Here is an 11,721-nt window from a genome sequence, read left to right as displayed (position 1 = left end):
CACAACATAGCCGTGTGTGTGTCGTCACTATGTATGGACAGTTGTCACAACAATAGGTTTTATTGTTCACAAGAGTTATAGCAAAAATTCATTTTGGACGATCAAATTCACAAATAATGAGTCTAATTTAAGAGGTATTTGAATTAGGTTATATAACGAAATATATCAGAGGAGGAAACCCAAACCAATGATTTGATGTCTGATAATGTGCACTGTAAAACTGGAAATAGGCCATCTCATTTGACTAACCCCACCACAAACGTGCCGTGTGTGCGCTGCAGAGGCGCGTCCTTCGTGTAGGTGACAGCAGTTTCTCTTTTGTCTGTTTGAAGGTGAATTTGAGCGGAAACAGAACACCCTCCGAGACGAAACGCTTGAAAAACATATTTCAAGAATAGCTGGTCTTTGTAATAGGATGTAATGCTTCCGATCAAGTCTGGATAAGAGGTTGGAGAACAGCAGACGCAAGTGATAAAACTTGTTAATGGACGTGGGAATGAGCTCCAACTCACCTAGTAAGTAGCTAATTTTATTTTCATTATGGCTTTCAAAAATGTACAATGTAAACCACAGTTACCGCCAAAATACAGTTACTTTCGTTACTTTTCGATCGTGATTAATGAATTGCGAATGTGTTTCAAGCTCTGTGAAGCCGATTGCTTTTGATCGATTCTGATTCTGACCAAACGATTTTTTTATATTTTCAAAATATAAATGATGGCACACATGATCTATCTATCTATCTATCTATCTATCTATCTATCTATCTATCTGTCTATCTGTCTGTCTGTCTGTCTGTCTGTCTGTCTATCTATCTATCTGAGTGAAAGTATAAATAAATTGAGATAAAAAACCCAGAGGAAACCACACATTTGAATTTTCATTTAATAGTAGAAAACATTCCCTGTCTTAGGTCAGTTAGGATCACTACTTTATTTTAAGAATGTGAAATGTCAGAATAATAGTGGAGATAATTATTTATTTCGGCTTTTATTTCTTTCATCACATTCTCAGTGGTTCTGAAGTTTACATACACTTTGTTAGTATTTGGTAGCATTGCCTTTAAATTGTTTATCTTGGGTCAAATATTTTGGATAGCCTTCCACAAGCTTCTCACAATAAGTTCCTGGAATTTTGTCCCATTCCTCCAGACAGAACTGGTGTAACTGAATCAGGTTTGTAGGTCTCCTTGCTCGCACACACTTTTTCAGTTCTGCCCACAAATGTTCAATCGGATTGAGGGCAGGGTTTTGTAATGTCCACTCCAGTACCTTGACTTTGTTGTCCTTAAGCCATTTTGCCACAACTCTGGAGGGATGCTTGGGGTCATTGTCCATTTGGAAGACCCATTTGCAATGTGCTTTAACTTCCTGGCTGATGTCTTGAGATGTTGCTTCAATATATCCACATAATTTTCCTTTCTCATGATGTCATTGTAACACAGTTAAAGGATGGGCAAGGAGGAGGCGAGAACCGGCTTGTCAACATAAATGATATTTAATTAAACTCAAACCAAAAGCATGAACAAACACACACATGACGGACATGCCCATAATTCTCTCTCTCTCGAACCATCGTCACCGGCCGCCTTTATCCCTCGCGTGCCTCATCAGGCCGATTGGGGACCGGTCGCGTGATATTCCGACCCAGCCCCGCCCCCCTCTGCTCCACAGTCATCTATTTTGTGAAGTGGACCAGTCCCTCCTGCAGCAAAGCACCCCCACAACATGATGCTTCACGGTTGGGACAGTGTTCTTGGGCTTGTAAGCCTCACCCTTTTACCTCCACACATAATGATGGCCATTATGTCCAAATAGTTCAATATTTGTTTCATTAGACCAGAGGACATTTATCCAAAAAGTAAGATCTCTGTCCCCATGTGCACTTGCAAACTGTTGTCTGGCTTTTTTTATGGCAGTTTTGGGGCAGTGGCTTCTTCCTTGCTGAGCAGCCTTTCAGGTTATGTCGATATAGGACTTGTTTTATTGTGGATATAGATACTTGTCTACCTGTTTCCTCCAGCATCTTCAGAAGGTCCTTTGCTGTTGTTTTGGGATTAATTTGCATTTTTTTGCTTCAAACTACATCAAATGCGTCTCCTAAGTGGTATGATGGCTGCGTGGTCCCATGTCGTTTATACGTGCATACTATTGTTTGTACAGATGAACGTGGTACCTTCAGGCATTTGGAAATTGCTCCCAAGGATGAACCAGACTTGTGGAGATCCATAATTTTTTTCTGAGGTTTTTGCTGATTTCTTTTGATTTTACCATGATGTCAAGCAAATAGGCACTGAGTTTGAAGGTAGGCCTTAAAATACATCCACAGGTACACCTCCAATTCAGTACACCTCCTATTAGAATCTAATTGGTTAATTGTCTAAAAGCTTAACATCATTTTTTAGATTTTCCCAAGCTGCTTAAAGGCACAGTTAACTTAGTGTATGTAAACTTCTGACCCACTGGAATTGTGATATAGTCAACTAAAAGTGAAACAATCTGTCTGTAAACTATTGTTGGAAAAATTACTTGTGTCATGTACAAAGTAGATATCGTAAAAGACTTGCCAAACTATCATTTGCTAATACTAAATATGTGGAGTTGTTAAAAAATAAATTTTAATGGCTTCAACCTAAGTGTATGTGAACTTCTGTCTTACACTGTACACTGTTGATATGATCAGAAAATTCCAGCGATTTGTGTCTCGGCTAGCCATCTCAGGTCACAATTTAGCAAAGGTTTATCCGATTGACAGTAACTTTGGTTAGACCAAGATAAGAATCAGTGTTTTAAACATTTCTAAATAGGAGTTCAAAGCCATATTTACATACTCATCATGATTGGAAATAAATATTTAAAAAATTTAACCAAATAAGGATGTGGTTAGTTCCAGCCTACGAATAGTTACATGTAATTTTATATATTGTTTGTTTTAGATTAAAAGCATGATAAGAGCATCATCTTTAGTTAAGGGTTGGTACTCATAGAGCATAATTTTTCAAAATCACTTTTGATTGACCTGTATAATAAAGAACAACATTATAGATATAGCAATATGCATTATGTATTTCACTGCTAATGCAAATTCATATAAATATTCATACATTTATAGCTCTGTATTATTATTTAGGGAAGACCATGCAGGGAGTATTGAAACAGTGTTAGTTCCGGCACTAGTTCCGGCAAGCATGTCGTCATGTATTTTACATACCAATGTATATAATTTGTTCCTGATATCACATGTGCAGTTCCATAGCTGTGTAATCAACACTGTGTATTTTACGACCAAAAAAACCTGATTTGCTTAGCATGTCTACACTTTGTCTACACAAGGAAAGACAGTTGTGTTTCAGAAGGCATTTTGAGGCTTAGTTGAAGTCAGACAGAGAAAATCAGTGAGGTGGGTAAAACATCATAAGGAGGTGAAGTAAAACTTAGCAGAAGGAGAAAGGCACAAGTGGGTAGTCCCATGCAGGCCAGAAGTCTTCAGTGGAGGCATAAGAATTGTATTGTTATGTTTGTTTTTTATGCTAGTAAAGACCTGATCTTGACTCCTAATGAGGTAAAACATTTGATAGGTTAGTTATTGTACATTTTAAGGTCAGAAAGTTTGCATATCAGTTGCACGTATCACTACTATGACACAATACTCCCACACATACACACACAGGCATGTTTGTTCACGAAAGCCGTTTCAATACAAACAATATGCAGGCTCAATATTGGGCTTTTTTCACTTACTATTACAAATTACACCAACTAGTGTTACAACTTACCCAGATACTGAAGTAGGCTTTATAAAATTAACTCCACGTATTGATCAATAATAAACAAAAAAGTCTATTACAATCATACATCTTAAAGTTACCCACATAGACCTTATTCACACTCTTTGATTTTTAATGGTAATATATGATATATCACCTAAAAAATAAAATTCTGTCATCATTTACTCTCCCTGATGTTGTTCCAAACAAATATGACCTTCTTTCTTTCTTTGGACAAAAAAAAAGAGATGTTTGACAGAATGTTTACACTGTTCTTTACCATACAACAGCAGTGAATGGGATGGATGCTGAAAAAACACATAAGAAGTCTATTAGAGGCCGCCATTCACAACATGGACTAGACTGACGGCTTTGCCCACTACAGTGTATCTGTTTTTTTGTTTTGTTTGTTTTGTGCAGAAGTGCCACATTGTCAGGTGCTGTGTCAAGTTAAAGAAAACTTCAACTGTTAAAAACATGTCTTGAGTCACTTCAGTTCTGCTTTGCTTGTGGTGCTGTTGTGTCTAAATTCTTTTAAATACAAGGATGCGTTCAGTCCATAGTCCATAAGGCTTGTGCTTCTGAAGCTCTACAATAGCTTTGTGTAAGGACCAGGCCAAAATTTCACTGAAAATCTTTCCCTCAGCCATAGCTCTCAAACCAAATATGGCACCGATGCCTATGCCATCAAACATTAGTGGCTTTCGCTTGCCTCTAATGATCAAATGTCATTGAGGCCATACCTAATGCAACATGTCTATTGGTGGCATATTTAAAAAAAAAATCCACAGTAGTTCTCAAATCTCATATATAGCTGCATTTATTAAAATATGGCATATCTAGCTCAGCGAGTATTGACGCTGACTACCACCCCTGGAGTTGTGAGTTCGAATCCAGGGCGTGCTGAGTGTCTCCAGCCAGGTCTCCTAAGCAACCAAATTGGCCCGTTTACTAGGGTGGGTAGAGTCACATGGGGTAACCTCCTCGTGGTCGCTATAATGTGTGGTTCTCGCTGTCGGTGGGGCGTGTGGTGAGTTTTGCGTAGATGCCGCGGAGAATAGCGTGAGCCTCCACATGTGCTATGTCTCCGCAGTAACGCGCTCAACAAGCCACGTGATAAGATGCGCGGATTGATAGTCTCAGACATGGAGGCAACTGAGATTTGTCCTCCGCCACCGGGACTAAGGCGAGTCACTACACCACCACGAGGACTAATAATACATTGGGTATTGGGCATTCCAAATTGGGGAGAAAATGGAAGAAAATAAATAAAAAATATGGGATATCAAGACTCAACTTCAGTTTAGGGTTGCAACGATATGAGATTTTCATGGTACGAGAACCGTCTCAGAAAATATATCATGGTATTATTTTTGTTGTTGATGTCAACATCAAAATCTACAGGAAGTTTTCTCTCCCCCCTTTTAAAAATTTAAGAACATTTTTACTTATATGTGCCCAATTTTATCCCATTTGTTTCCTAATTTCAAACATAATTCAAACAGATCATACATTTTACACAGGAGGAAAGGCTCCTTATTATAATGGTTAGGTAAGTGTAGCTAGTTTTAAATAATAGTAATAATAATAATAAATTATAGTGTTTATGAAAAATAAATACTAGCTGAAACACATTTTGAACTGCCATTGTTGATATAAAATGAGGTCTAATAGATTCTACCTTTTAGATTATTTCATATGAAACTATAACATTTTGTCAAAATATAACAGTTACTTTTACTCATGTAAAATCGTGAAACAATTTTGCAAAGGTGATGATATATATATAAAAAAAAATAACTTAAGTGTTGCTCTTTTCCTCCTGACTTCCTCCGTAACGCTTTAAACTAGAAAAGTCTCACTAGAATTGAAATTGGTCACATCAGTTTTGAGGTTTGCCCTCCGCAATATTGAGGGAAGCCCGGTTGTTGAACGAACGCGCCAGAGAGAAGAGTAGATCATGATCGCGAGCTGGTTCCGTTACACTCGTGCGAAAGTGCTAATGAGAAGCCTTTAGCTGATTGTGAGATTATCATTAAAACTGCCTCGGCAGTCCTAAATAGGCTATTACTTGGGCGGCTGCCAAAATATCCTCAATGGGAGAACCATGGCATTGTTCTTTCCCTGCTGTCCGCGACCCAATCAAAATAGACCTGCGACCCACATTTGGATCATGACCCACCAGTTGAGAAACACTGCTTTAACTCACACACATACACACTCACTTATGTCAGACCCCTCGCCTCGCTTCTCTCTGGCATTTTCTCCGCTGCGTGGGTGTGTGTGTGTGTGTGTGTGTGTGTGTGTGTGTGTGTGTGTGTGGCACAAGCTGACAAGTCTGACTGGAAGAAAGGAGTTGCGCATGCGGAGGTGAGATTCTCCATCTGGTTGCATTTTTTTCTCAATACCGTAGATAAGCAAATGCACAATGTATGGAAACATCATCATTCCATGGTATACCGTGAAACCAGTATGCCACTGCAACCCTAGTTGAGTCATACAACTATATATCACATCTTTCCAAGTTTGATTATGTGGAAGTACACTTGGAATGACACGAGTAAATGATGACAACATTTTATTTTTGGGGTAAACTATTCCTTAAAATTAATCTCTTTCTCTCTCTTTCGCTTTCACCCTCTTGTTAACAAGCAGACATTTGTGACTGGGTGTGCTGGATCCAGTGGTGCGTGTATATCCCCATTCTGGTTGCTGGTCTCCCTTTGAACCTTGGCGCTCTGTGGCAGCTCTACTTCAGTGTTCGACGCTGGAGTGAATCCACGGTTTACCTCACCAACCTGATAATAAATGACAGCCTGCTGATGCTCTCTCTGCCCTTTAAAATACACGCTTATGAGAATGAATGGACCCTCGGCCCTATCTTCTGCTCTTTGCTGGAGAGCCTGCTCTACGTCAACATCTACGGCAGTATAATGCTGAGCGTGTGCATCGCCGTGGACCGCTACATTGCTCTCCAGTTTCCATTCGCCTCCCGCCGTTTGCGATCTCCACGCAAGGCAGTGCTTCTGTGTCTGTTCATTTGGTTGGTGGTTTTCATAAGCAGTACCCCCATCTACAAACTCCACGATAACCCCGGTAACCACACTAACAAATCTTACTGTTTTCAGAACTTCTCAGATAGTACCTGGACAAAAAGTGGTATTCTGGCAGCTATGGAGACTGTTTTTTGCAGCAGCACCATGGTGATGGTGTTCTGTTCTGTGCGCTTGGTGCAGATCTTGCGTGATCTGAGGGCACGCAACCCTGGTGATGCCAAACTACGCAACAACAAGAGTGTAAAGATCGTCCTCAGCAACCTGGTGGTCTTCCTCACATGCTTCATCCCTTACCACGTTGCGGCGCTGATGTACTTCCATGCAAAGAGGCATGATTGGGACTCAGACACCATAGATCAGCTACGCTACTTTATTCACATAAGCATTTGTATTAGTAATGTGAATTGCTTGGCAGATGGTGCATGTTACTATTTCATTCTTAAAGAGAACCTGCAGTCGGCACAACAAGAAAGGAGAATGGCTGTACACGTAAGAGAGTTACGGATACCAGAATCAAAGACTCATACATTTGAGGAAATGTGTAACTGTACATCCAAAGCCACTGAGAATACGGAAATATGTGTGGACACTGGTTTTACATAAATGACCTACTCAAAAACTATCAAGCCATGTCAGAAACGAAGATCCAAATACAAGGGAGATTACTCTTATGGATCAATCCTAGGGTAACACAGCAAAGAAGGACAGTGGACTGATACATAGAAAAATGCAGGTGGATGGAGTGCATGCTCAGTATTGAGCCTTTATGTCACATGTATACAGCTCAGTTGGCTAATTTTGGGGCTCCAAAAAAAGTGGAATATAATGAGAGCTAGTTGAATGTAATGACTGTTTGTGAAACTGATTTTTCAGGTTTGCAAGCAAATGTTTTTGTTTGCTGTGGGTTATGAAGCATTTCTTTTTCATCTGAACATGTTTAGCAGGGCTGCCAACTCTCATGCATTGAGAGTGAGAGTCACGCAATTGACACTGTTCTTACACTCTCACACCACACACCTCTTTTCTCATGCAGTGAAAACGTCATGGAGCAAAGAGGACAATAAAAGCGAACAGACAGACAAGACAGAGCAGGCAGCAGCAGCGTGTTTTCCAGATCAATCAGGGGGGAAACAGCAGCACAACGCCTCTCACTCTCCTCTCGCACAACAACTCTCACGCCGAGCTGAATTCAAAAGTTGGCAGCCCTGTTTAATGTCAAATTTATGTATGTTGCATTTACATTTCAGATAGTCTAAGCTATAAGTGCTCATTTGTGATATGCAACATTTCGAGTGGATTTTTACAATACCTATAACTAGTGGTAACTGACTAAGAACTGTGATTCGGCGTTGTCCAGCTCAGTATTTTTTGTAAGCCATTTAGATACCTCTGCTTGTCTACGTTGATAGTTAGATCATATAGGCCTAGCCTAGCACAAGGCTTTTAGCTGAGGAACTGTTTCTTCATAGAATTAGTTTGGGCCCATTAATTAAACAAAATCGCATGTTCCTTATCTCACCACCAGAGACCACCCTTTCATCAAGGCTTTCTGTCTAAGAAAAGGCTGTTAGCCAACAACAGGTTTATAGGTCACATAAACTAGAACACAAAGCAGACAGTGTCATTTTAAAATAAATGTTTAACTTTAATGCTATCCTCCTACAATGGATTGAAGAAACAGTTTATTAGATTAAAGCAGAAGCAATTACATCTTATTTTGTGTGTATGTGTGATGCGTGTAGAAATCTGATATAAATGCAGCGGAGAGTTCGTCTATGTATTTTTGCTGGATGTTTTTTTAATATGTTGGAAATAGTGAAATCTATAGGACATTGTGTTTAATGCCTGATTTAAAGCTGAAGTGTGTAACTTATTCTGTTGAAATACTTACTCTTATCCCAGGTTAATATGAAGAGACAACTGTAAGCCATTTGTAGGGTAATTTTCTCGAAAACTGTGAACACTGTCTCTGTGGTGCTATTAAAAAGTTAGTTTTGACAGACCTGTCAAATTTTACAGAACTGACAGCAACACTGACTCAACAATAGAAAAAAATTGCACACTTGCTCAATGCTCCATTTTAATCTTGTTTCAACTCATACATGTCTTCCTCAAAACTCATATGAGTCAAAACATTAACCACGTAGTTTTAGATTAAATTGATGGAGCAGTGAGCAAGTTGTTTCTAATTTTGAGTCAGTGTTAAAAAAATTGTAAAATGGTCTGCACTTATATAGCACCTTTTTAAGCCTTAACGGTATTCATAGTGCTTTACACTGCATCTCATTCACCCATTCACACACACATTCATACACCAATGGTGGCAGAGCAGCTATGTAAGGTGCTAGCCTGCCATTGGGAGCAACTTGCAGTTCAGTGTCTTGCCCAAGGACACTTCGACATGTGGGCCAGGATTGGAACCACCAACCCTGCGATTAGGGGCCGACCCGCTCTACCAACTGAGCCACAGCCGCCCCTGTTACTGTCAGTTCTGTGAAATTTGACAGGTCTGTCAAAACATACTTTTTTTAATAGCACCACAAGTTTTTTCTATTACAAATGCAAATGAGACGCACACAATAAATAGACTGCATTCAGAGTAGCACCATTTTTAATTTTGGATGGGAATGATAGCAAAGATGTGATGGATAGACTTACAGGGCTCTATTTTCTTGAGTGTGCAAAGCACAGCGCTACATGCAACAACGCTACATTTTATCCAGTTTGCATGAGAGTGTTCATTCGAAGTTAAATTTTTGTGCCAGCGCAAAGCACAAGTGGACGTGAGTGGGTGTATGCCAGCAAACTGTGGGTGTAATGTATGTTAATGAAGTGGCGTGAAGCGCAATTTGCTATTGTCCTGAGAAACAGCTCATTGCGATTAGATGTTTTAAAACCACCTCTAAAACCAGTTCCTGCATTTGAGGTTTGGAGATTCTACCAGCAGATCATAATAAAGTCCATGTCCAATCTGTGAAAACATAGTGGAATATCAAATGATGTCCCTGACTATCACAATTGTAGCCATTTTACTAAACAAAATGTTGTGAGATTTGTATCTTTAGGTCATGGTTTATTTTCAATTATTATGTTTATATTTACAATTGTATTTATGATAAAATTTGTATTTTTCCACCTGTTGTTGTAGAGTGATTTTAAGTCACTGCAAAAGGGCCTGTGGAAGAAGTAAGAGAGGGTCAAATGTTTTTTTTTGCCCACTTCGATATTTTGATTATCTTTTTGCCTTGTTTGAAGTGTAATCTGAATTTAGAAATATTTTTGGGTTATTTTTTTACTGTTTAAATTAACAAATTTAGTTTTTCAAAATCAACCGGTAGATGTGAAGTGCATGCCGACACAATCACTGTTAATACTAGACATAACTGATGTGTCAGTAGATGAAAATGATTAATAATAATTATTATTTTTTATAATTTAATAGAGCGTACATCCAAATCTTGATGAGCATCACATTTCTATGTATATAAAGGAACGTGTCACTGTCATTGACAAAATGCCTGACATTCAACAAGGACGCAGTTAATTCACAAAAGAATGTAAGTCCATATTTCTATTATTTTAATTAATTGCATACAGTCCATTTACACAACCAACTTCTTATGAATGTCATGTCTTTATATCACTGGTGCTTGACAGAAAATGTACTGTATAATAGGATGCATACGGCGGAAAAACCGGAGAAGAACCTCAGAATTCAATTATAATTGATCCAGCCAATTAGCGCTTTGCGCACAAAACTTTCACCAAACCAACTTGCGGCTAGACTTAGCGCATGCTTGCATGAATATACTAAAACTTCATGGCCGTGCCCACTGACTTTGTGCTTATGCGCTCTTAAAATAGGGCCCACAGTCTCTTTAATAACATGCACTTTAAAAAGCTGAATAAAGGTCCTAGATCACATCTAATTTCCACAACTTGAAACTCCAACTTGGAGTTTTTTGTCTTATTTTTATTTTATTTTTTCAATGATTCTTCAGCTGAATTATCATAAATCACTTGCATACGCATATGCGAGTGCTTGGCCAACGCATTGCCAACATGGTCTGGTTGAACATTCCGGCACAACAAACCTATGTCCTCAAGGGGGCGATAGAGTTGCTTTCAAATACTGTGCAGTTAATCTGGATATGTTATTATTCAAAAAAGTTGCTATAAAAATATTGACTTTACCTTACTTGCTCAGCAGTGGGCAGTAGTTGATTTGAAAGAGAAAGCTCACTGTATATGTGGACAGTTCACAAAATATCAGTTATAGTGCCCCTTGTGGCAGCGTTGAAAATGCAACGCTTACTTGCATTGTGGTCTGACTTGTGTGTTATTGCTTTGGAAAAGAATAACACACAAAAGTTGCATAGCCACTTTTTACTCAAGCTTGATTCTGTGTTCATGTACTTTGGGTAGAGAATGTTTCCAACTGTCCCAAACTGTCCCTCACAGCCTCGTTTTCATTCTCGTCCAAAAAAAAGGGGGGAAAAAGAAAATGGCGCTACTCTGAATAAGGTCTATTGCTGAAATTGTGTCCAGATATTTGATAAATAAAATGCTATTTATTCAAAACACATAAAAAAGGGAAACAGAACATGTTGTCATCTCTTAAGAGTGTTTTTGAGAAGATTTGGAACTTACATAGTGGGGTCCAACCAAATCCGGTCAAATAATCACAACATGACCAATTTTGGACTTCTATCACTAGTTTAAAGATGTTCACAACATATAGGCTACTTCTGATGTCCCATTTTATCTGTGTCTGTCTGTTTGATAGTCATGTTATTTATTGCAATAAAGTCTTTGTGTTACAACACGTGCACCAGATGAGATGAATTAGTTTCATATTTTCCATTTTCTTTTTCAAGTTGTAATCTCACACACAAATGC

At 38.8% G+C, this 11,721-nt stretch overlaps 1 protein-coding gene across 2 annotated transcripts; it reads left to right on the top strand.

Moving 5' to 3' along the window:
• The first annotated feature begins 317 nt into the window (after positions 1-317).
• Positions 318-11,649, top strand: LOC127631845 (lysophosphatidic acid receptor 6-like). Of its 2 annotated transcripts, none has more exons than XM_052110221.1 (2): positions 318-515; positions 6,422-11,649. In XM_052110221.1, the coding sequence occupies exons 1-2, from the start codon at positions 485-487 to the stop codon at positions 7,423-7,425; spliced, it is 1,035 nt and encodes a 344-aa protein (XP_051966181.1). In that variant the 5' UTR covers positions 318-484; the 3' UTR covers positions 7,426-11,649. The 2 variants fall into 2 exon arrangements, with proteins under 2 accessions (XP_051966181.1, XP_051966180.1); XM_052110220.1 differs by having other exon boundaries at positions 6,419-11,649.
• The last annotated feature ends 72 nt before the right edge of the window (positions 11,650-11,721 follow it).

This window comes from Xyrauchen texanus, chromosome 38 (genome assembly GCF_025860055.1).
Source record: "Xyrauchen texanus isolate HMW12.3.18 chromosome 38, RBS_HiC_50CHRs, whole genome shotgun sequence".
Taxonomy (NCBI): domain Eukaryota; kingdom Metazoa; phylum Chordata; class Actinopteri; order Cypriniformes; family Catostomidae; genus Xyrauchen; species Xyrauchen texanus.
This window is presented reverse-complemented; position numbering and strand designations above follow the sequence as displayed.

Excerpts from the sequence above, each read along its gene's own strand:
- LOC127631845 (XM_052110220.1), top strand. The coding sequence starts at position 485 with ATGGACGTGGGAATGAGCTCCAACTCACCTA. Across the intron at positions 516-6,418 it reads AATGAGCTCCAACTCACCTA|CAGACATTTGTGACTGGGTG; the intron begins GTAAGTAGCTAA and ends CTTGTTAACAAG.